The sequence below is a fragment of the Paracoccidioides lutzii genome, assembly GCF_000150705.2.
Source record: "Paracoccidioides lutzii Pb01 unplaced genomic scaffold supercont2.3, whole genome shotgun sequence".
Lineage (NCBI taxonomy): Eukaryota > Fungi > Ascomycota > Eurotiomycetes > Onygenales > Ajellomycetaceae > Paracoccidioides > Paracoccidioides lutzii.
This window is the reverse complement of record NW_015440949.1, coordinates 1,261,559-1,282,294: the sequence shown is the minus strand read 5'-3', so window position 1 is coordinate 1,282,294 and position 20,736 is coordinate 1,261,559. Positions and strand designations below refer to the sequence as shown.

Sequence of the window (20,736 nt, the reverse complement as noted above, 5' to 3'; positions counted from 1 at the left end):
GTGAGCGTTGGTGCAGCGTTGGTGTACTGAAAGCCGTAACTACACAACCTTAACAAGAGCCGAAGGAGGATTTTTAGACAATTCTCGATCAAAACTGTTATGGCGATTTACCTTATTCCTTTGTAAAATCCTAGCTGCGTCGACATTTCTTTTTTCTTTTCCTATTTCTATTTTAACTACTTGATTATCAAGGACAAATCTGACCAGAATGTGATTCGCGTTTATAAATTTTTATTCACCCCTAATGATAACCGCATAAATGACCTCTGCTTTCTATCAAGAAAAAAATAGGAAAAGTTTATGTTATGGATACGATGGGTTCCTTTCTGGAGAAAGAAGTTATCTAGTGGCAGATAAACTCGGCTGGCGGGACCCTGACGGTCCACTACAGACGCAGCAGTGACATATCGACCATGAGGTGCAGGTGACATAACATTTATTATTTCCCGCAATGAAGGGACAATTTCATGGTCGATATAGACCACCTTGACTCTCTCATAAACCATGGAATAACATCAGCCTAGCTTTTATTTTTATTTATATTTTTAACACATTTCTCTATTTTCCATCATGTCCGAATCCCAAGTCTACGATCAAGTCCAGAAGCACTATAGCTCCGCCGCTAAAACCAATGACGAGAACTATGGCCGTGATGTTGCAGCCGCTTTTGGATATTCCAAAGAGGAGCTTGCCAGTATTCCCCAGGATGCTAATCTGGGCCTAAGCTGCGGAAATCCGCTCGCCCTGGCCCAGTTAAGAGAGGTTTGTTGTAACTTAACCCCGAGGAAGCATGATGACTTTGATGCAGTATACTGACTCGCGAAAACCAGGGAGAAACCGTAATAGATCTCGGTAGCGGAGCAGGAATCGACGTCTTCCTTGCTTCCAAAAATGTCAGTCGAAATGGAAAAGTATATGGCATTGACATGAATAAGGCGTGTATATACCCTCCTCACATATCCTTCTACCACCCCACCCTCTTTCGTATGCTTCATCAAAGCAACACAATCAAACTAACCTGCCTCGACACAGGATATGCTCGCCCGCGCTAACCTCAACAAGGAAAGAACTGGAGCTACAAACGTCACCTTCGTCGAGTCACAAATCACTTCCATAGCCCTCCCGGACGGCATCTCTGACTGCATCATCAGCAACTGCGTTGTCAACCTCGTCCCAGAGCCCGACAAGCAGCTCGTCTTTAATGAGATGGCTCGTCTGCTAAAATCGGGTGGTCGCGTTGCTATCAGTGATATCCTGGCCAAAAAGGAGCTGACGCCGGAGCTCAAGCAGAGTATCGCCCTGTATGTTGGCTGTATTGCTGGTGCTAGTAAGGTGGGAGATTATGAGAAGTATTTGAAGGAGGCTGGGTTTAGTGGTGTGTTTCTCTTTCCCTGTTTTATACATTTATTTTATTGTGCCTCTCAGCTTTGTTCCTTCTGAGAGCTCTCGAGGAGGGTTTCTGCAATGCCCATGCCAGTGGCCACATGCTTGTCTGAACCATTGTCCACTAGATATCCTCATCGTTGATGCGAAGAATGACCTGAATGTCTATACCTCCGCACTTGGTAATCCCGAAAGTGCCAGTGGTGGCTGCTGTGGCGAAGTGAGGAAGCCGGAACCGTCAACCTCTTGTTGTTCGGGTGCTCCAAAGGAGGAGCGCAGGTCGGCGGTTTGTTCCGAGACATTCAAGGCCGACTTCAAGAATATCGACTTCAACGAGTGGGCGGGTAAGAATTTCCTTTCTTCTTCATTTTCTCGCCCCCTTGAGCCTATGTCTGAAATTGCTTCTCTCAACAACTAACTTGGGATGATATAGGTTCGTTTAAAATATACGCAGTCAAGGGTTGAAGACCGTACGTACTCGCTTCACTCAATCCGGCTTGGCTTTGAATGTTTGGTATCAACTAGGTATAAGTTCGTTGAAATCACTCAGGTATCGAATGTAAAGAAGGGGAGGACGATGACATTTTTGTCGCTTTTAAGAATAGCAAAACTCTAATTTTCAAGTGGAGTGGAAATTAATCAGTAGACAGACGGTAGAGTCAGACAGGCGATAATCGATATACGGTCTGTCAAACAGCCGCACTTCCTTTAGTGTCGCTAGAATAATTAAGACTTTTTATAATCAGCTCATCGTATAAACGCCGATGCAAGTAGGGAGCGGCTGGGTAAATGACACGGAATCCACGAAAGGAAGTAACATTGAATTAATTGTAGAAAAATTGAAATACAGGTGTCTTGTTTTAAATGTTTAACGATGCAGCGATGAGATCCGCCATATCAACCAAACCAATCAAATTGGCAAACGACTCATGCTTCTAGGAGCCCAGGGCCTCAGTCACGTCGTCTTGCTGGTATTTCGCCGTGGAGATGCAATCGAACGCTACCTTGGTATTTATTGTCGAATCTCGTCGAGCTGAATCTTTTATTTACCTGTGCGTACTACCTTAAAGTTGGTTGGTTAGTTAATCCATGGACGTGTGCTAACTTTAATATCGTACTGGTTATTTCTTCTTCATGTCTCAGCTCCTTCATAAAACCCGAATATATTTTGCCCACTTACTCTGGACACACCAGAATGAAGCGAAGCACGGAGGTCAAGGTAATAGAAAACTGTCTCTGAAAATAAGAGCTGTCAGGCCGATGACTGCTTAAAGTTAAACCACACAGGACATTTACCGCAGTGGAGGGTCGGAAAGTCTTGAAGGCTGCCCTTCCAAAACCACCTTTAATGAAAAATGTGATCTAGAAGTACTTATAATTTCTAAAGAAATATATGCCCATGCACACTTTTCTGTCCATGATAAAATTTGGATGTTATAAAAACACAGGTAATAGTCCCTCCCTGATTTCTCAACCTGCACATAGGGGTTGAGTGTAAGTTATAGATTTCAGTAGTTCAAGTTCATCTGATTAATTTCATTACCACGCCAAAATAAGTATATGTAAGTTGAAACAATCTGTGCAAATAAATATAAACTGAAATTTCATAAAGAATAACACCGTTACCCTCCCCAGGAACATGGCTGTTGAATATCAATTATCACCATGTAAATAAATCCACGCCATATCCCATAGCCATTCAAATACAAGAATATTGAGTAATGCAAGTATTACCGTGGCAAGCGATAATCGAAATCCGTCATGCCACTCCCACGAGCAAAATCACTACCGAAATCATCCCGTCCATCTGAGTCCTGGAAATCTGAAAGGTTCTCCTTCGCGACCCAGGAAAGATATACAGTCTCGTTGACTTGGATTGGCGGTCCGTCGATGGGAGGATCGCGTTGGAAGGTAGGCTCTCTTTGAATCGTAAATACAGTGCCGTTTCGCTTCTCTATCCGTTTGGCAACAGTCATGAACCCAAGCCACCATAATGCCCCGAATGCTATTGCGCACCAGCTAAGAAATGGTACCAGATACCATTTTACTCCCGTATCGCTAGCCGGTTTGAATACCCTACTAGGCTCCACCCAGGCGACGATGACGGGAAATAAACTTCCAATCAGATAAATGAAGGCCGCCGTAACACTGAGGAATGGGTTTATGCCTCCAGTCTTTTTTCGCCATTCCTGCTTGCTGCTAAACCGGAGGTACAAAATTCCAGCTGCGAGGAAGTTTCCAAAAAACGCGTGTACTGCATAGGTATACACTGACGAAAGTAATTTATATGCATTGCTCGGCTCCACGGAATAGGTAGCGAGAATCATAATAAGGCAGGATGCGAAATGAAGCATCAGCGCGCCCACAGGTGTTTTTTCCGTGTGGTGTTCGGGAGCGAACCAGGATGATTTTAATATTCCGCTTAACAATAGAGCAATAGTAGGACGGCCATGAGCCCATCGAAGAAGCCGTCCAAAAGAAAAATCACGGTTTTTGGCAAAGAACTGGGGAAATGGTAGAATCCCCTCCTTTGCCACTTCCTGCTTCACTCGAGCCGCCGTGTATGTCATCACAACTATATTCCCAAAGCTAGAAATAGCGAGGAAAGCGTTGAAAATCCGCTGGCCTGTGTTGTCGCCACTACTCAATCTTCCAAAAGTGATCTCGAAAAACCTTTCTGCTAGGTTCATGTGTATATCGATTTGCTCATCTCTGGGCACGATAGCCATCTGGTGGTTGTTAGTGAATACACCCAATATTAGTTAACTAAACTTTGGGGATTCATACGTATGCAATGTTGACACCCATGTAAAGTAAGCCGACTACAGAGACAGAAGTAATCATGGACACGGGGAAATTCCGTCGCGGCTTTGAAATCTCACCCAGTACCTGCATAGAATGGAGTTAAAGAGTCATGTGTATACCGACTAACTGACGGAAACAAAGCCACTTACATAATTGGGTTGTTCGAAGCCACTGAAGGTAAAAACTGGAGACAATGTCAGCAGGGGAACAGAAAAATAAGGGGCCAGTGTATCAACAGACTGATTAATAAGAAAGCATTGGCATAGTCATTGGCCTGATTCGAGGCGTTGTGAAAGGAATGCTTTATGTAGAAGTTCTCGCGAGCGAAAGACTTGGTTTCAGGAAAAGCCCTAGTGGCAGCAACAATGGCAGTAATAATTATCAGGAATAGCATTGCCAGCTTGACTATGGCAAATAAATTGCTCAAAAGAATGCCTCCCCGGCGGGAAAATGTGTGAATTAAACAGGTAAAAAGAGCTACAGCGGCGGAGATTCCTCGAACAGCACTGTTGGTCACCTTTGCGTTTGAAGCCTGCAACACCTTGACTGCAAAGTAAATGCAGTTTCCAGCAACATTGCCAAACAAAATGAACACGGTCCCGAAGGTGGTGACGGAAAGCAGCACTGTATCCTTGCGATACCTCGGTTTTCGGTAAACATATTGAAGCTGTACAGCGTTCAGTATCCACGCATGGTCGAGTCGTCATGAACAGAGAGTGAAAGAGCTTACATAGTTGAGGTCGCCACCACTTCTGGGGATTCCCTGTTTGACGCCTTCAAATTGGCGTCTGGGGACACTGAGGCCGTATTCAATGTAGAGATGTACTCCAGCAAGGCAATATATAACGCCAAAGAACCAGAATATCAGTGAAACCCCAACGCTCTGGGTCCCTTGGACAACCAAACCAACAGACGAAAAGATCCCCGTACCTGATTGATAGGCACAGAGCAAGTAGATAAGCAGCTGGTTCTGGATGAACAGGGAAACACTGGGAGCAAGAAGTTCAGATATAATTCCTAGGTTGGTGGAATCAACGCATACCTATCATCCTATTGACGACTAGACAGCCAACGTCGAAGCGGCCCAATCGGAAGGGCTCTTCAGGGGCATTAGTGACAATTGCATTGGGATCATTGTCGAAATCGTCAGGCCGGTACCGATCGCTATCGCTATCGGAAATACGAGGATGGTCTCCATTAAGGGCTGTTGTTAGAGTCATTGTCGCGGATTCTAATCTCCCACGCAGCACATAGCCGTGGGTAGTTGATTACAGGGGTTGGACGAGTTGGCTTGTGTTGTGAATTCAGAGAGACAACATGATCAAAAACAAACCAGCCCCTTATTTGATATAGCTACCTCTGCGAAAAGAAGAATGGGATGAGAGAAAGCAAAGGAAATATAACCACGCGCTTGTCACTTCTCTTCTGCCGCCATTCTGCCTCGCGGTGGTCCTCTGCAGGCGCATTATAAATTCATTGGGCAATCGCCCACCATCCATGCAGAGCCGCATCTCGTCTTCATCCCCCATCTCTTCGTTTTAGGACCATAGCCACATTTCTAGGTTTGGCTTCCACGCCAACGACGCCACAATGCAGACAGAGGCATTAAATATCAACCGGCCTTGGCGAATCACTGGATAATCACCACTCAGTTCAGTGAGGCTGCAGATAAAGAGCTTCGACTCGCGTAACTACTTGGCTCGCTACCTTTCCCTCGGATTCAATCATGTCGGGTGAGCACAAAGCAATTGTTTAGAACGACATGGGTGGGCTGCTCGGTCTGGTTGCTCCTCATGCAACTTGGGGAAATATCATAATTTGTACAATTCATTTACCAGGCTAAACAAAGAGCACAAGGAACGACTCTTTCTTCAACCCTAGATGCGACCATGGTTTAACTATCGACCCGTCAGCTGTGCTGCTGTGAAACCGGAAGAGGGGAATCCGTCTTTGCCTACCAGGATATCACTGAAGTATCCCCCATATTCGCACAGCCTTTCCCTCTGTCCTCGTCATCATCCAAGTCCCTTAGAGCTACCATCAAGGCAGGGTTTCTGCATTTCATCCCAGAGCTCCGTTGCTGCTCTACAAGAATCCATTTATTTAGCAGGCCAAAAGAACGACAGCATAAAAAGAAAAGAAAAGCAAAAAAGAAGTGAACACAAAGGATGACCCATCCTGTTCACCAACCAGAAATTTCAGAGAAGTTGTATAAACACTGCCTATCAAAGGCTAAATCCGATAATCGCGGTGCCAGCCATCAATGGCTGTCCCTTTCCAGATCAGCGACATCTTGGTCTTAAGTCAACTGGCTTGGAAGGTATATAATTTCGCATTTGAGAGGAACTCAAGACCAAGTAAGTGTTGAATATCGTCTTTATGGTTGCTTTCTCGTGAATAAGATTCCCATGGTTCCACTTCTATCTAGGTTGAAAATCACGAGCACATTGTCAACGTTCTGTCCTCTTAGTTCACAACCGAATTCCTGGTGAATTTATCACATTTCTCACATAAAGGTGAATCACAGGCACACAATATGCAGACTTCGTCAATGATGTTAGGTCTCTTGCGACAAACTTGGAAAACGTCTATCGTGTGGCTTCAAATGCGGCATCCCAAGTCGAAGTCGGAACCTTGGTACGGCCCAGGGACTCGACAAAAATATTGGACTTGAGGTCTCTAAACGAGATAGTTGGAGATTACCAAAAACAATACGGGATTGTGAAAAGTTGATTCGACACAACTATCGATACAATAATGTATCCAGTCCCCGTCAAGGTATCTCGTGGAACGTCCTCGTCCAGCCAGATGTTGAACGCCTAAGGAACCGGATATCGTTACACAATCTGAAGATTTTATTCATCCTTAAGCCATTTGAGATCGATCTTCTATTCTGCATCCATCAAGATCTCGCCGGTAGAATGGCTAGAATGCATAACGACCTGCGACGTCTCATGGGAGTTATGGTCCCAGATTTCAAGGAAGAAATGAAGCATCAACAGACCCAACAAACTTTTACCATCGAGATTCCTTCCAATTTTTCCCTTAAGTTTCAGCAAGCTGCGGAGATTAACCATCCGGAGTTTGCTAGTGGAACTCAACTCCCTGTCGCGGATACGGCAAATTCATTTGTTTTCTATTTCGGAAGAGGCACACGGAACCTCAATGCATCTCGATTCGATTGGATCGACCGTAGAACTGCCTCCGTAACTGCCTACCTCAGCTTACTGAAATGCATCTGGCTCATGGAACACTTGGACAAATACCAGAATGCCGAAATTTCGGGTTTATCGCACTGGCCGTCGTATATAAAGGGTCTTAATCAGGTAGGTATAATCATATTCTCTGACAGCGCAGGCAATGGACTAACACCACGATAGGAATTATCACACGAATGTAAACGGTTTTCTCCCGAGTGTATGGATAGAATATTTGCTCCAGACTTGTCTCGGGCGAGGTTGGATCCATCTGTATTTGATATTTGGCCAGAAATCCGCAGGGCCAGTAATCTTCCCTTGGGACACCATCGAAAGCAACCTACGAAGGAAATAATTAATGTGTATGCGATTCTCGGTCCTGTTTTTAGTAGCCTTCTCTCTAACTAAGGTCTAGCCCCCTTAACAGCGACTCACCATCTGTCGTCACATCTCTAAGGCTTTTACAGATTTTGAACGGCTCACCTTCACAGCATCGATTGATTGCCACAGCTAAGGAGTAGCTGGAAAATGGGACAGTTAAACCTGAAGGTAACTAGTTTCTTATCAGTTTTCCTCTGTAAAAATGCTCTAACCTTTTTCTCAGAGCGCGTTATCGAAGTTAATCTTGAATCAGCGTCACTGATTCCACTCTACGCAATGCCCACTTTTAATCGTGACACCAATGATATCCTGCTAAGAACTCCGAGCGAAGACACAAGATTTTCATTTCCTTCCTTGAAAGACCTCCTTCGATTCCAGCACGCTTTCACGGGATTCAAGCCATATCATTTTTACTCCCAGTATGTTTGTTTTTTAAATATCCCAGAAATTCATATCTTGAATGGTCTAACTAGGAGTAGAATAGATGTAAAGGTTGCATTCGTCGGGTCTAACGAAAAACCCGTTGTTGAAGATGCCGTCTTACAACTTTGGATACCCAAACGATTGGAGGGATATTTACTCAACGAGGAGCAGAATCCAGCTGAAGAATCTTGGCTAGAACGCAGTGAAACACTCCCAAAAAGCCCATTGTCAATTCCTTAAAGCAGTGCTCCATCCGCTCCACTCAGCATGTTCCCTGGGAGCCCTCCTAGCCTATTCTCTAGCATAAATCATTTCAGTGTAAATCTACCGACCAACGATCACTTGGCTCCATGAGTAATTGTACACCTCCATCAGGTTCCAGTCCTGGGTCTTCGGGTAGTAGGGATTATGACCCACTCAGAAGTTACCCTTCCTTGACCAATTATCCGGAGAATGTCTACAATAGGCAGCGTTGTGAGCAAGTCCAGTCAAAACACGGTAACCGTGCTTAACATAGGTGATACCAATGGTGTTCTTCATCAGAAACCTATCCGGCCGGCCCTTGTAATATTCTCAAGGAACGCGATCGGTTCCAACAAGTTGGCAATCACTTCCATCAGGATTGATGAAAAGACAGCAGCTAACACAGAACGGTGCGACTGTCGGAAAGCTAACAACTCGTGCGTCATCACCTCTGTTGAGCAGTCCAAGGGGAAGTCGTATCTAGAGGCTGAACGTTTTGTTGCGAAGGAAGGACTCGAAGATTTTGATGTAGGAAACCTGGGCTTCGCACGACGCAAAGAATACCCTCACGCTGAATTTAAGGGGCTAAAACGGGTAAGCATCTCCTTCAGGAGTTCAGATGGTATGCAAAATCCCCTTCCATCAAGCGTCAGTCAGGGTATTTAACTCGAGACCACGGCGCGGTAACTGATAGAACCTCCTTAACACAGAGCGCAAATCGTTCGCGGGTTATAAGTGCGGATGCAAATCGAACACCTGGGGCAATTTGAACAAATGCATTGGAGCTGGTCACCAAGGCATCTTGGGTGAAGTTAAAGCCGTTGGCCAGCAAGAACTTCGGGCATACCATCGAGCAGGTGAAAATCATGCAGATATCGTCATTGGACAAGCCCCAACTGCAGTGTGATTGTCAAAATTAAGATCCTAAATTATTGTTATTGGGAGTTATTTGACTACCAAGACAATTAAGCCCGTCACGAACAACCAAATTTAAAATACAAACCACCGACGGCAATGTTTGAAAGGAATCCGCCGCTGATTTGGACTGCGAAGAAGAAAAAAGAGGGATAGTGCTTGAATTGTCTGTTTTCGGATTTGTACTTAACATAGAGACAACCAATTAACTTGCAATTGCAGAAAACAATGGCCCATGATTCTATTACGCTTCCGCCTCGAAATCACGAAATACACTAAGGACTCACTGATGCCTTCCCACGGAATTTATTCTGGGCTGAGAAACTTTGGAAGAATTATATGACTCATCTAATCGTTAACAGAAATAAGGTAACCGGGGTGATTATCAACCACCTAATAATGGCGGTAACCTGGGGCAGAGCACGAATCGGCTCGAGAATTGCATTTTATGGACCTGAGGAAAGCGTTTCGCTCAACAGCTAGGTGCAAGGTTGCTGGTGGCATCCATCGCGCGAAGACGGGGAGAGTAGATATGTATACTCAGAAGATCTGACTTTGGGAGGAGGAATTTGATCGGAGACCAGGAAGAGATGTGCTGATGTTGGTGATCAGGACGTGGTGGAGAATACTCCAACAGACCTAGAGACATCAATAGTTCTGTACATCCATATATTTGTATTTGGGAAAGTTTGTGCATTGCAACCAAAAGAAGGGATAATTATAACATACCAGGTTCTGACCCTCACCGGAACATCCATGAGTTAAATGATTGTTACTAACAAAGGTAGATGCCGGTTACATAACTGAATTTTGAAGCGACAATAAAACTTTGCCATTTATCTTTCAACATGATTTAGCTTTACTTCACTTCTTCGCTTGCTTATCATATACAATCAGAATGGGTATGTTGACAAGATCTAATATCCTTGGATCCCCCATACCATAAGGATTGATCCTTTTTGGTCCAGTAATTGACCCTCATACCTCTGCACGCACCCTTCCTTCAACAAGCAGAGGCCCTTTTCCACCTTCAACCCCTCCAGTTCTGACAACAATAGACTTCGCATATCAACCAAGGCGTCCTCGTACAGCCTAACAAAACCCGTCTCACCCCTCATCTCCGTCAAAAAGACATAGAGAACTTAAATTAAAGTGAAGAGAGTCATATATCGAGAAAACGCCAAGCGCTTCCTCTCGCTCACCTTCTTACCACTCTCCCTCTCTCTCTTCCTTAACCCCCACGAGTTCCAAACCAACCTGACAAACCCACAAGTCCCTCCCCACAAACCACTCTTCTCCCCCCACAAACATTATATACAGCACATATCCTAAGCCAATATATATATATATATATACATGAGAAAATAAATAGCCAGAAAAGTTTTCTCTTAGACGGCTATTTCACCGACAACTCCCAATCGACCGATCCAGCACCCGGAAAATCTCCATATTGCTCACCTGGCACGAAACGGCTCCAGGCGTACAGGCCAGCTCAGCGCGAACGGAGTCCGCATCGCCGTGCCCGCGCATGCCCGCGATGATGCTCGCGGCGACTTCACAGGATGTGGTGTCCGGGGTGGGAGCGGGGAGGTTGGTTGTGTTTACGTTTACGTTTACGAGTTGGTTTAGGTGTTGGTGAAGCTGCGGGTGCGGGTGCGGCTGCACGCAGTGGGTAAGGTGGTGGTTTGGGATGGTGGAGGAGCGGTAAGGGTGCGGATGGGTTGGGGTGAGGGGTCTGTGGAGCTGTGGTTGCAGTTGTTGATGTTGTTGTGGAAGAGGAAGGGGGATGGGGATGGGGATGGGGATGGGTTGGTTCTGGTTTTGACTTTGATTTTGGTTCTGGCTATGGCTATGGCTATGGCTATATGCGACTGCGCATTGAAGTGCGGGTAGGTATGAAGTGTACGATGGTTGGGGTGGTTGTTGGTTACTGGCGGAAGTTGGGCTCAGGCTTGTGCTTGGGAAACTACTCGGGGAGTACGAGGAGGACGACGAGCCGGAGACGGAGAGGGGCAGGTCGTTGGCATTTCCGTTGTCTTCTAGGTGGTGAGGAGCCGGGGGGAGGGAATTTGGTTCTGATGGGTAGTAAGGAGAGTAATTATCCAATTGGGATGGAGTTTGGTTCTGGTTCTGGTTCTGGTTAAGGGTGTTTTGGAAAGCAGCCGTCGTTGATGTCGCTGTAGATATTGTGGGGAGTGCATTTTGGAGCTGGGCAAAACCCATCCCGGCTGCATGGCTGCCGTTATTCTGACTCGAGGTCATATTCACGTTCAAGTTCCCATTTCCATCTCCATTTGCATTTGCATTTCCGCTCCCGTTCATATTCATATTGTCGCCCTCATCCACGGTCGCTTGGGCTATGTACTCCTCGATCTCCCCCGCAGTAACCCCTCTTAGCCTCAGCAGCGACCTCAACAGCGCATTCTCCTTTGCGACCTTCCTGGCAGCAGCCTGCACCTCAATGGTCACATGGACGCCTTCCTGCTGGAACTTGTGCACCCGCCGCTCGAGATCCTGCTGGTACTCCTTGCGACGGGCGCGGGATCGTCGTTGGTTGTCGCGGATCCGGATGGAGTTTGTGGTTGGCTGTGTCATTGGCTTGGAGTTACCATTATTATCATTATTTTCGTCGTCATTAAAATTAGTATGATTTTCAGTTCTGGGCCGCATGATAGCTTTGGGTGACATTGTTTAGCCTTGGGCTTTTTTTGTGGAGTCGGTTTGCTGGAGGTTAGGGGAATGGAGGTTATATTAGGTAGTCCGTGGAGGCCTGAAATTTGGTCATCTGGCCAATGGGGAAGCATCCGTGACATATCGACCTCCTGTCAAAATCGTTAGCGAAGGTTGACATCAAACGGATGGGGCATGAGGATGTTCATTTTGCATTTTGATGCATTTATCTACATGCAATTACTTCTCTTGCGATCATCATATTTCATGTTAATTCTCCTCCGCGATGGAGCATATGAAAAAAAGAAATGACCTTTTCTCTCGAATCAGTGATAGCTTTTTGCTGGGAGTTGTGGGTCGTGTTTATATTTATGTGTATGTATGTATGTATGTTTGTATGTATGTATGCATATATGTACTGCTATACCCATGAACCTCAAGATTTAATCAGCCAGGAGAAATGAAGTGAGTCCAAGGCATTGAAGACCGTTGTGGTGAAATGCCCACCTTTTTCAATTGACCTATCAGGGCAGAAATTGAGGTTTGTTCATGGCTTGGACAAGAGGTTCTATGGACATCTCTATATGTCCACTTTTGGAAGAAACTTTTGTGTTCGACTGATTGAGGATCAGCTGGTTGAGAAGAGAATTTACAAGACAGAATGAGAAGAGGAGGCGAGAGAAAGAAGGCAGAGATCTTGCCGAATTGCCGTTTCTTTTCTTCATGTATCTGTAGAAGATGGCTTTCTACAGCTGGCGATGAAAATCTCGAGAATAAAGATATTTTGCATCCAATAGCTATGGATATACAAACATGGCTGACCAGGGTGCCACTTTTCATATCAAAAACCGGTCCTATAGCTCAGTTGGTTAGAGCGTGGTGCTAATAACGCCAAGGTCGCGAGTTCGACCCTCGTTGGGACCATCAAATAATTTGTTCTCCTTAACCTTTTTGGCTCTCCCAAAACATCCTTCCGCCACTTTTTTTGTGTTTAAACAAATTTCGCTGTGGATGTCATCATTTATATCTTTCGCACTTTTTCATCCCGTCCTTAAACCGGTGCACGACTCCATGGGCAGTTAGTACATACATACTATTACGATAAAATTTTCATGAAAACTGACTGATGAGAAGCGGTCGGTCCTTGCCCTTCATGATTTGGATGAAGTAGTACAAAAAAGGGTCACTCATACCAGGGGGATCGATATGGAAATAGGGCAACGAGATGAAGCTCTTGCTTTCAATTGGAAAAAAAAAAAAAAAAAAAAACTGTTCCTTATTGAGATTCAGTTGTAACTCATGTAAAACCATAAAAAAATACACATAGCTGTTCAAGAACGTTGTCAAATCTGTTTTCCAATGTTGTGAGAGACTCCGGCGCTTTCTGCGGATGCAGTATCTAGTAATAGCAGCAAAGAGATCCTGTGTTGATTGGGTAGGAATAGAAAAAAGCTAATGAGCAAAAATAACTATCTGATGGTCCCAACGAGGGTCGAACTCGCGACCTTGGCGTTATTAGCACCACGCTCTAACCAACTGAGCTATAGGACCGGTCTGCCTTGGGAATAAAATGCAGCTCCAAAAGTTTAACTAGACTCTACACTTTGATTAATGCAGGAAGTCCTACCGTTTCATGGAGATCACACGGAGAGAAGAGGAGGGGCAAGTTCTGCAAATATATTCCCACGTTAAGCTATTAGCAGCTTGGCCTTAGATTCTTATGTTAGTACAGTTCCCCCCCCTGGGGTCAAGGAATGGATATCATCAGTGTACTTTACTCTGAACATTAGCGTATGTGTATGTGAATGCCGGTCCTTTTTTGATGCTAGATGTAGTTAAAAAGTATGTTGGACAGATCTAGGCATCATGTCAAGTTATGGGGCCTGGATATCTGCAGGCAGCTAGCTATTGCATCGGAGTGGAGAATAAGCAATAAAAGGATCTCTGCACGCTAGGGCTGCATCGGGCATGGCTGTGTTGAAACCTGGGACAGAGGCAGACCCACAGAAATTAACTATGTATGGGAACGGTGTCGACAACAAACTGTCATAGCTGGGCAAGCATTTACTATCCGTTATTTAATATATCACACATTTCTTGTCAGCAAACTCTACGATCGTTAACCTTCGTAACCTTCTTCAAAGCCTGGCACGGGTTTCAGCGGCATTTGTTTTGTGCGTTAAACAACAGGTAACTTAAGGCGAGGTACCTAGGGACATATTGATTGGCAATTTCAGCTTGCGGAAGCTTTAAACATCCAACAGCAGCCAGACTGGAATGAAAGAAAGCAAGCAAGGACTTTCATATGTATAACAAGTGTCCTCTGTTCCCACGCTCTTGCTCATCTATCTATCAAGCTATTTTTTTTTATTTTTATTTTTTTTTTATTTTTCACTGTAAAGCCGTCTTTCTTCTGTTCTCTATCTCCCTCTCTTAAATCCAAACAAGAGATTATGCTGTATTCCCGTTCTTATGCCATGCTAGCTACTTAGGTAAACGCCTTTTAAACCCCATAGTTACCAATCTCTGCATATTTGCACCTGGTCTGCCACTGCTGGTGCCTCCAGGACTGTTGTGTATCACCCTAACTTTGTTTCAATCTTCACTTTTCTCCAATTCGCCCGGGAAACATTCCAAACATCCAGACCTTCATCCAGAGCTTCAAGAACACTTGGACTTTCAAATTCACCATTTTTGTCTGGACTTATATATCTCTTAAATCTATTTTTTTCCCCTTCTCCCTCTTTTTGTCGCTATACCAACACCCCTCCAGGCATCCTTCACCATACAAAGGGTTCTAGTCATCTCAAGTAACAACAACTTACTTCGAAGGACTGACTCCAGCTCCAACTCTTAATCTTCCTTCCCCTCACCCTTCAAGGGTCTTCTGCAGCTGGGTTCTCTCGTTGCAAGCTGCCCAGCTGGCATCTCGCGAAATGTCAAACCAAGCCATCCTGCGCATTGGCCGTGTATGCAACTTTGCCCCCAACCCCCTCTAGTCTTGGTTTCTTCATGGTTGGACAAATGGGCCTTGCACCCGTCGTTTTTGAGTTGTTAACAGGCTTGATGTGGTGATTAGGAAATCAGCCAGATCCAGCATGGCACGGACTTGTGTAAGACTATGTTTATTTTTCCTTTTTCTTTATTATTATTTTTTCTTTTTCTCTCTCATGTATTTCCATTTTTAGGTCCTGCAAGGGACAGGCAGAGACTTGGTTCTTTTCTCTCTTTCGGTGCCAATTCATCAGCGTGATTTATATGTATAACACTTTCTCACCTGCCTTTCGAAATCCTTACATACATGCAGCTCTCGCTGTAGCTTGCAAGGAAGCAGATATTCGTAGTATCAAGGCCCTGATCGTGGGTCCTCCTGAAACACCTTACGAATTTGGTTTCTTCGAGGTTTGTGTCTCCAAGTTCATCATCGGCCCGTTTGTTTATCTACGCCTTAGCTTATTATGAATCACGCTGACCACGTGTCTCTAGTTCTCGATTAAATTTCCCGAAGGTTCGATTCAGATTCTTTGTATTCTGATCTCAAGCTGATCTCATGCTGATCGATTCCTTTTTTCGCCTTGGCTCAGATTACCCTGGAACTCCACCAACTGTTAATGCTACGACCACAAATGGCGGCAGATGCCGCTATAACCCCAACATATATGCTTCTGGAAAAGTTTGCCTGTAAGTGACAGCTATTGCCCACTGCATTTGTCCTCCATTGACAATCGTGCTCTAGGTCTATACTTGGGTATTGTTTTAATCTCACATAGCAATAGCTTTAACTTTGATTCTGACTCTGGTAAAGGACGTGGCGTGGTGAAAGTGGAGAGCAATGGTCTTCAGCCCAAGGCCTTGAATCCGTCTTGATCTCTATCCAGAGTTTGATGTCCTCTAACCCGTATGAAAATGAACCTGGTTTTGAAAATGCCAAGACGGAGCACGATTTAAAAAACATGGCTCATTACGTTGCTAAGGTAAAATCCCAAATCTCCTTCATGTATAGCTGTCTAACAGCTCTGTCTCTCCAGATTCGCCACGAGACTCTGCGTATTTCAGTCATTCAACGACTTGAAGAGTTCCTGGGCATCCAATCAGATGGCACAATTTTCCCTCAAAGCTCCGAGGCGGGTCAAGAGTCTGAAGAGGAGGACCGTCTGACTCCAGACGACGATCGCCCAGTTTTTGAACCGTTCGAGGATCTTTACAAGCGCAGATTCTTGTGGTATTACGAATCTTACGTGCTTGCTATCGACGCTGCGGAACCTGAAGTCACCCCGGCACAAGCTTTCAAAAAGATGCCATTTGAAAGCGCCGGCAACACGATGGACGGACGCTTTTACTACCCAGACCTCCGCAACCGCCTTGGCCGCATCAAAAAGGCGATTTTTGATGAGACTGAAACCTGGGCCGTAGAGGGTCTGAAAGCCAAAGCCAAAGATACCCGGATCGCAGTCAACCTCCAGCGTCAGCACGAGCAGATCGTCGAAGATCTCAAGGACAAGAAGAATTTCATGATCGACCTCGGTCTACAAGATGACAACCCTTTTGTCTGGACCATGACATACTTTGGTAAACCCATGACTCAGTTGGATGGTGGCGTCTTTCGGATCAAGATCTGCTTGAGCCCCAATTTCCCCGATGAGCAGCCACGTGTCATTGTTCAGACACCCCTGTTTCACAATCGTATTTCAAAGGATGGTGTTCTTTGCTATTTTCCGAAGAAGATGGAGGAGATGAAGTCGCATGTCCAGGCTATTATTGAGGCGCTGGAAGATGAGAGTCCACCATATGACCCACGTACGACTGTGAATCCGGAAGCGTCGAAATTGTTCTGGGGCTCTGCGGAGGATAAGAAGAAGTATAACCGCCTCCTGAGACGGTCTGTTCAGCGGAGTATTGAGTGAGTATTTTGTTTTCTCTCCGTCCCTCCCTCTTCTCTTCTAACCTCCCATGTACATTTAAGGAAGATGTTAAAAATGCCACTTTCGTTGACTAGGGAGTGATCTTCTTGTCAAAGCAAAACCAGCTTTTTGTTGTTTGAATCCAACTGGATAGGTCAAGCTTTCCTTGGTTTGAAAGCCAGGTTAACTATCAGATCAGTACTTTTGTGGCTCAGTTATTTTCATAACTGCATTTTTTCCCGATGAATGCATGTAGACATATATAAGCTCTTTAGTTACTCTAGTCAGACTTCCTGTTAGCTGGTTTTATCCGTTCCCCGTCAAGGGGTTTTTCTCTCTTATGTTGCCAACACATGACCTCTACGATTGAGAATTATGACTTTCTTTTCTCTTGTTTCTTTTTATCTTTTTCCTTTTTCCTTTTCCAGATGCAAAGATGTTAAGCGCAAGTCTAACAGGTTTTGTCATTCTTTATTCCCTTTACTTGAACCACTGTCTCTCTTCTTGATTTTCTTCTCCCGTTGCAGCAGGTAGATATCTACCTTCCTATCGGCACCATACCTCAGTAGATCGGCAGATAGAGGAGGTATGTTTGCAACATTTTAGTCTACTGAATCCACGGATGTTTTGACTACTTTTTTTAACGACTACTTTACGTCACACTAGAGCAGGCATCTTTATTTTCAAGACAGCCATTGAATACTGGTTGTTGATGTGCTTACTTTCTTTCGCCTTCTATATACCCACGGGACGAGCGTGATCCATGACCGCGCTAGCCCTAATTCGGCTAGTCCGTCTGAGCAGTTGCTGTCAACTGCATTGGTCCAAGCGTCTTGTCCGAGATTTTTCTTCCAACACAAAAATTGGCTCAGATAATACGACACTTGGCTCAGGGGTAGTCGTTTAACTTTTAATTCCGCCGCGGCGCAATAGTTAAATAACAACCTCACGTAATAATTATCAACTCCCCGGAGATCTCCCATCTCCGCTTTAAACTCTCCGTACATACCATCCGTCGATGTGGTCACCAAGTTTTAGAATAACCTCGAAACCGTTCCTTATCCCGCGGCTGATCCAAACATTGACCATATCTTGAAACGTCCCCGATCTAACCGAACAATAAAATCCACCATGACAGCCCCGCAGACCATTGAGCTGGGCTCCGTCCTCATCACGGGTGGCTGCGGCTTTCTAGGCTCTCACATCGTCGACCAGCTCCTCAACTTCCCCTCTGAAGCCTCCGAAACCTCCAGTAAAGACCAACAATACATCCCCAGCCCCATTCGGAAACCCAATGGCGAGCCCGACACCCGTTTTAACCTCCCCCGCCTTACGGGCCGCTATCCAACCTACAAAAATACAAAGGTCTCCGTGCTCGACCTGCGGGTAGTGCACAATCGATTCCCGGGCGCAGACTACTATGAAGGCGATATTACGTCCATTGATTCTCTCCTGGAGGTGTTTCGGAAGGTAAAACCGGATGTAGTCATCCATACCGTCGCTCCAGTGTTGCTCCAACGAGATGATACCATTATGTATAAGATCAATGTTCTTGGGACGAAGAATTTGGTTGAGGTTGCTGGTGGGCTGAAGGGGGATTGGGGTGGGGTTTGCAAGGCGTTTGTCTACACGAGTTCTTCATCTGTGGTGCACGATTGCGTTAGTGATCAGATTCGGGTGGATGAGAGGTGGCCGCTGATGCTTGGAGAGTTGCAAAATGAGTATTACACAGAAACCAAGGTGTGTTCTGATTCTGCCTCTATCTCTACCTCTATCTTAATTAAGGAAAAAGATGAAGAAATCAGAGACATAACTTGCTTATCTTGTTCTTATCAGGCCGAAGCCGAAGTGACAGTTCTGAAATTCAACAAAACTGCACCGTCAGGCATGCTAACCACCGCCATACGGCCCGCTGGCATCTTTGGTGAGCGCGACACAACCTTAACAAAGGGCATGGCCGACCACGGGCGCAAGGCCTCCCCTTTCGTCCTGCGCTTCCAACTCGGCACAAACGACAATCTATTCGATTTCACCTACGCCGGCAATGTCGCCTACGGCCACACGCTAGCCGCCCACTGCCTGCTGGAAACTTACAAGCGTCTGAAATCTGGCGGTGCCGCCCCACTGGACTATGAGCGTGTCGACGGCGAGGCGTTCAACGTCACCAACGACAGCCCCGTGTACTTTTGGGATATGGCCCGGAGTATCTGGGCGTACATGGACAAGATCGTCGAGCCGGATAAGGCTATTGTGCTGCCTGAGGGGGCGCTGACGATTATTGGGGGTATGTTGGAGACGGTGTACGGGTTGTTTGGGAAGAAGCCGAGGTTGTCCAGGAAGGAGGTTAGGTTTTCGTGCATGACGAAGTATTATTCGTGTGAAAAGGCGAAGCAGAGGCTTGCGTATACGCCTGTAGTGCCGATGGATGAAGGTGTTGCTAGAGCTATGTTAACAGTGTTGCAGAGGGAGCAGGCTCCTGAGGGGAAGAAGGCGTTGTAGGGATGTTTTCTTTCATTATTTTCTGTCTCTATTTCATTTCATTTGTCTCCATTATGGGATATCTGGTCTTGAAGTGAATTGGTGTACAATATATCATGATCACATAATGATCTATTCAAACTTCTGTCTGGACACTTTGTGAATATACTAATATCTATGATATAGGTGTTGATATGACGGCTAGTTGAAGCAGAGAGATAGTTAAGATTCAGTTGTTAATCACATGAGTGTCTATCTGCTGAAACAGATTATCCACTTGAAATACTGATTTCACCTGTATTAAAAAAAATTAAAATTAAAATTAAAATTAAAACAATTATACGAAATTGCGCAGCAAAAAATGTATACATTATTTCTTAATTTTATGAACTCGTAGAATGCTGATGCTTACTATTCAGTAAATCAAGTGAAATACACTTACTACGTCATTGTAAATAACAGAGCACCACAGATTTGAAGGCACGAACACCGGCTGCCAATTAACAGCACAGGAAGATGATTCTGCGTGTCCCGGACTCGGCCGAGTTTGTAAAGGCCTAATTTCCACGGCCCCAGCAAAACTTCCTGTTGGGGAAGAGGGGTTGATGACTAATCCAACTAATGGACATTCCATTAGCCAGGGCTTGGGAACCATGGAAATGTATATACCGTTACAAAATATTACACACCGCATTCATCCTTCGTGGCGTAAATGGCTGCTATGACGTCCTGTTCTGCCAGTATCAGAAGAGCACCGTACAGTAACATACAAGGGCTTCCCCGAAGAGGATTCCCCCTCCCAAGACCCCCGTACTGTTCGTACTGTTGGTAATCGTCCCGTTTTTGAGCCGCCTCTAGTGTTGTTGGGAGTGTGATTTTTTGCTTGCGGATTTTGTTTCGAAGACTGAAGACTGCTTTTCGTGTCGTTTGCTTCTGCCGTCTCTAACATCAGTGGAATCTCTGGTTTGCGCCTGTGTGTGCTGCGTGTGCATTAGACCGACAGACCTGCAGGCTCTCTCTCAACCCGTGGATGCCAACCTAGCACCAAACTGCCTTGTGACTCTTTGTTTCAACTGGAATAAACCCTCCTCGACCACGACTGGCGACCCTCAGGAAGAGGAAAGAGAAGAAGAAGAAGTAGAGTGTGTGAGAACAGACAGACTGGGAGAGATTAAAGATAGAGAGAAGGGGTATATATGGAAGGAGGAGAGAAGGACGATTGTTATAGCATATCGCAGCTGCATCGCATCCGTTTCTCGACGATTCATACAGACAGACCGTATCTCCCGAGTATCCTAAACGTGGTATATTTACATCCAGCTTTCTGCGAACCCTGAGAA

General features: G+C 45.3%; 7 protein-coding genes and 2 non-coding genes across 9 annotated transcripts; 6 read left to right on the top strand and 3 right to left on the bottom strand.

Moving 5' to 3' along the window:
• Window positions 1-570: 570 nt before the first annotated feature.
• On the top strand, window positions 571-1,801 carry PAAG_01704 (SAM-dependent methyltransferase UbiE/COQ5 family protein; the record flags this gene model as incomplete). The annotated part of the gene is made up of 4 exons (XM_002796650.2): window positions 571-762; window positions 831-911; window positions 1,033-1,375; window positions 1,512-1,801. The coding sequence occupies 4 exons, from the start codon at window positions 571-573 to the stop codon at window positions 1,799-1,801; spliced, it is 906 nt and encodes a 301-aa protein (XP_002796696.2).
• Window positions 1,802-3,113: 1,312 nt separating this feature from the next.
• PAAG_01703 (hypothetical protein) lies at window positions 3,114-5,408 on the bottom strand (the record flags this gene model as incomplete). Its single annotated transcript, XM_002796649.1, has 6 exons — window positions 3,114-4,112; window positions 4,171-4,272; window positions 4,338-4,372; window positions 4,429-4,855; window positions 4,919-5,118; window positions 5,231-5,408. The coding sequence occupies 6 exons, from the start codon at window positions 5,406-5,408 to the stop codon at window positions 3,114-3,116; spliced, it is 1,941 nt and encodes a 646-aa protein (XP_002796695.1).
• Window positions 5,409-6,451: 1,043 nt separating this feature from the next.
• Window positions 6,452-8,429, top strand: PAAG_11347 (hypothetical protein; the record flags this gene model as incomplete). The annotated part of the gene is made up of 7 exons (XM_015847012.1): window positions 6,452-6,508; window positions 6,750-7,514; window positions 7,569-7,747; window positions 7,801-7,828; window positions 7,907-7,934; window positions 7,990-8,185; window positions 8,246-8,429. The coding sequence occupies 7 exons, from the start codon at window positions 6,452-6,454 to the stop codon at window positions 8,427-8,429; spliced, it is 1,437 nt and encodes a 478-aa protein (XP_015703434.1).
• Window positions 8,430-8,642: 213 nt separating this feature from the next.
• On the top strand, window positions 8,643-9,339 carry PAAG_11346 (hypothetical protein; the record flags this gene model as incomplete). Its single annotated transcript, XM_015847011.1, has 2 exons — window positions 8,643-9,054; window positions 9,143-9,339. The coding sequence occupies 2 exons, from the start codon at window positions 8,643-8,645 to the stop codon at window positions 9,337-9,339; spliced, it is 609 nt and encodes a 202-aa protein (XP_015703433.1).
• Window positions 9,340-10,748: 1,409 nt separating this feature from the next.
• On the bottom strand, window positions 10,749-12,035 carry PAAG_01701 (hypothetical protein; the record flags this gene model as incomplete). The annotated part of the gene is made up of 1 exon (XM_002796647.2): window positions 10,749-12,035. The coding sequence occupies one exon, from the start codon at window positions 12,033-12,035 to the stop codon at window positions 10,749-10,751; it is 1,287 nt and encodes a 428-aa protein (XP_002796693.2).
• Window positions 12,036-12,867: 832 nt separating this feature from the next.
• On the top strand, window positions 12,868-12,941 carry PAAG_11345. Its single transcript has one exon. It is a non-coding gene; the product is annotated as a tRNA-Ile (tRNA).
• Window positions 12,942-13,494: 553 nt separating this feature from the next.
• Window positions 13,495-13,568, bottom strand: PAAG_11344. Its single transcript has one exon. It is a non-coding gene; the product is annotated as a tRNA-Ile (tRNA).
• Window positions 13,569-15,275: 1,707 nt separating this feature from the next.
• PAAG_01700 (hypothetical protein) lies at window positions 15,276-16,921 on the top strand (the record flags this gene model as incomplete). Its single annotated transcript, XM_015844417.1, has 5 exons — window positions 15,276-15,419; window positions 15,504-15,525; window positions 15,602-15,698; window positions 15,823-15,991; window positions 16,046-16,921. The coding sequence occupies 5 exons, from the start codon at window positions 15,276-15,278 to the stop codon at window positions 16,919-16,921; spliced, it is 1,308 nt and encodes a 435-aa protein (XP_015701325.1).
• Window positions 16,922-18,049: 1,128 nt separating this feature from the next.
• Window positions 18,050-20,695, top strand: PAAG_11343 (hypothetical protein; the record flags this gene model as incomplete). Its single annotated transcript, XM_002796645.2, has 4 exons — window positions 18,050-18,658; window positions 18,755-19,413; window positions 19,869-20,057; window positions 20,392-20,695. 4 exons carry the CDS (start codon window positions 18,050-18,052, stop codon window positions 20,693-20,695), a joined length of 1,761 nt encoding a protein of 586 aa, XP_002796691.2.
• Between the last annotated feature and the right edge of the window lie 41 nt (window positions 20,696-20,736).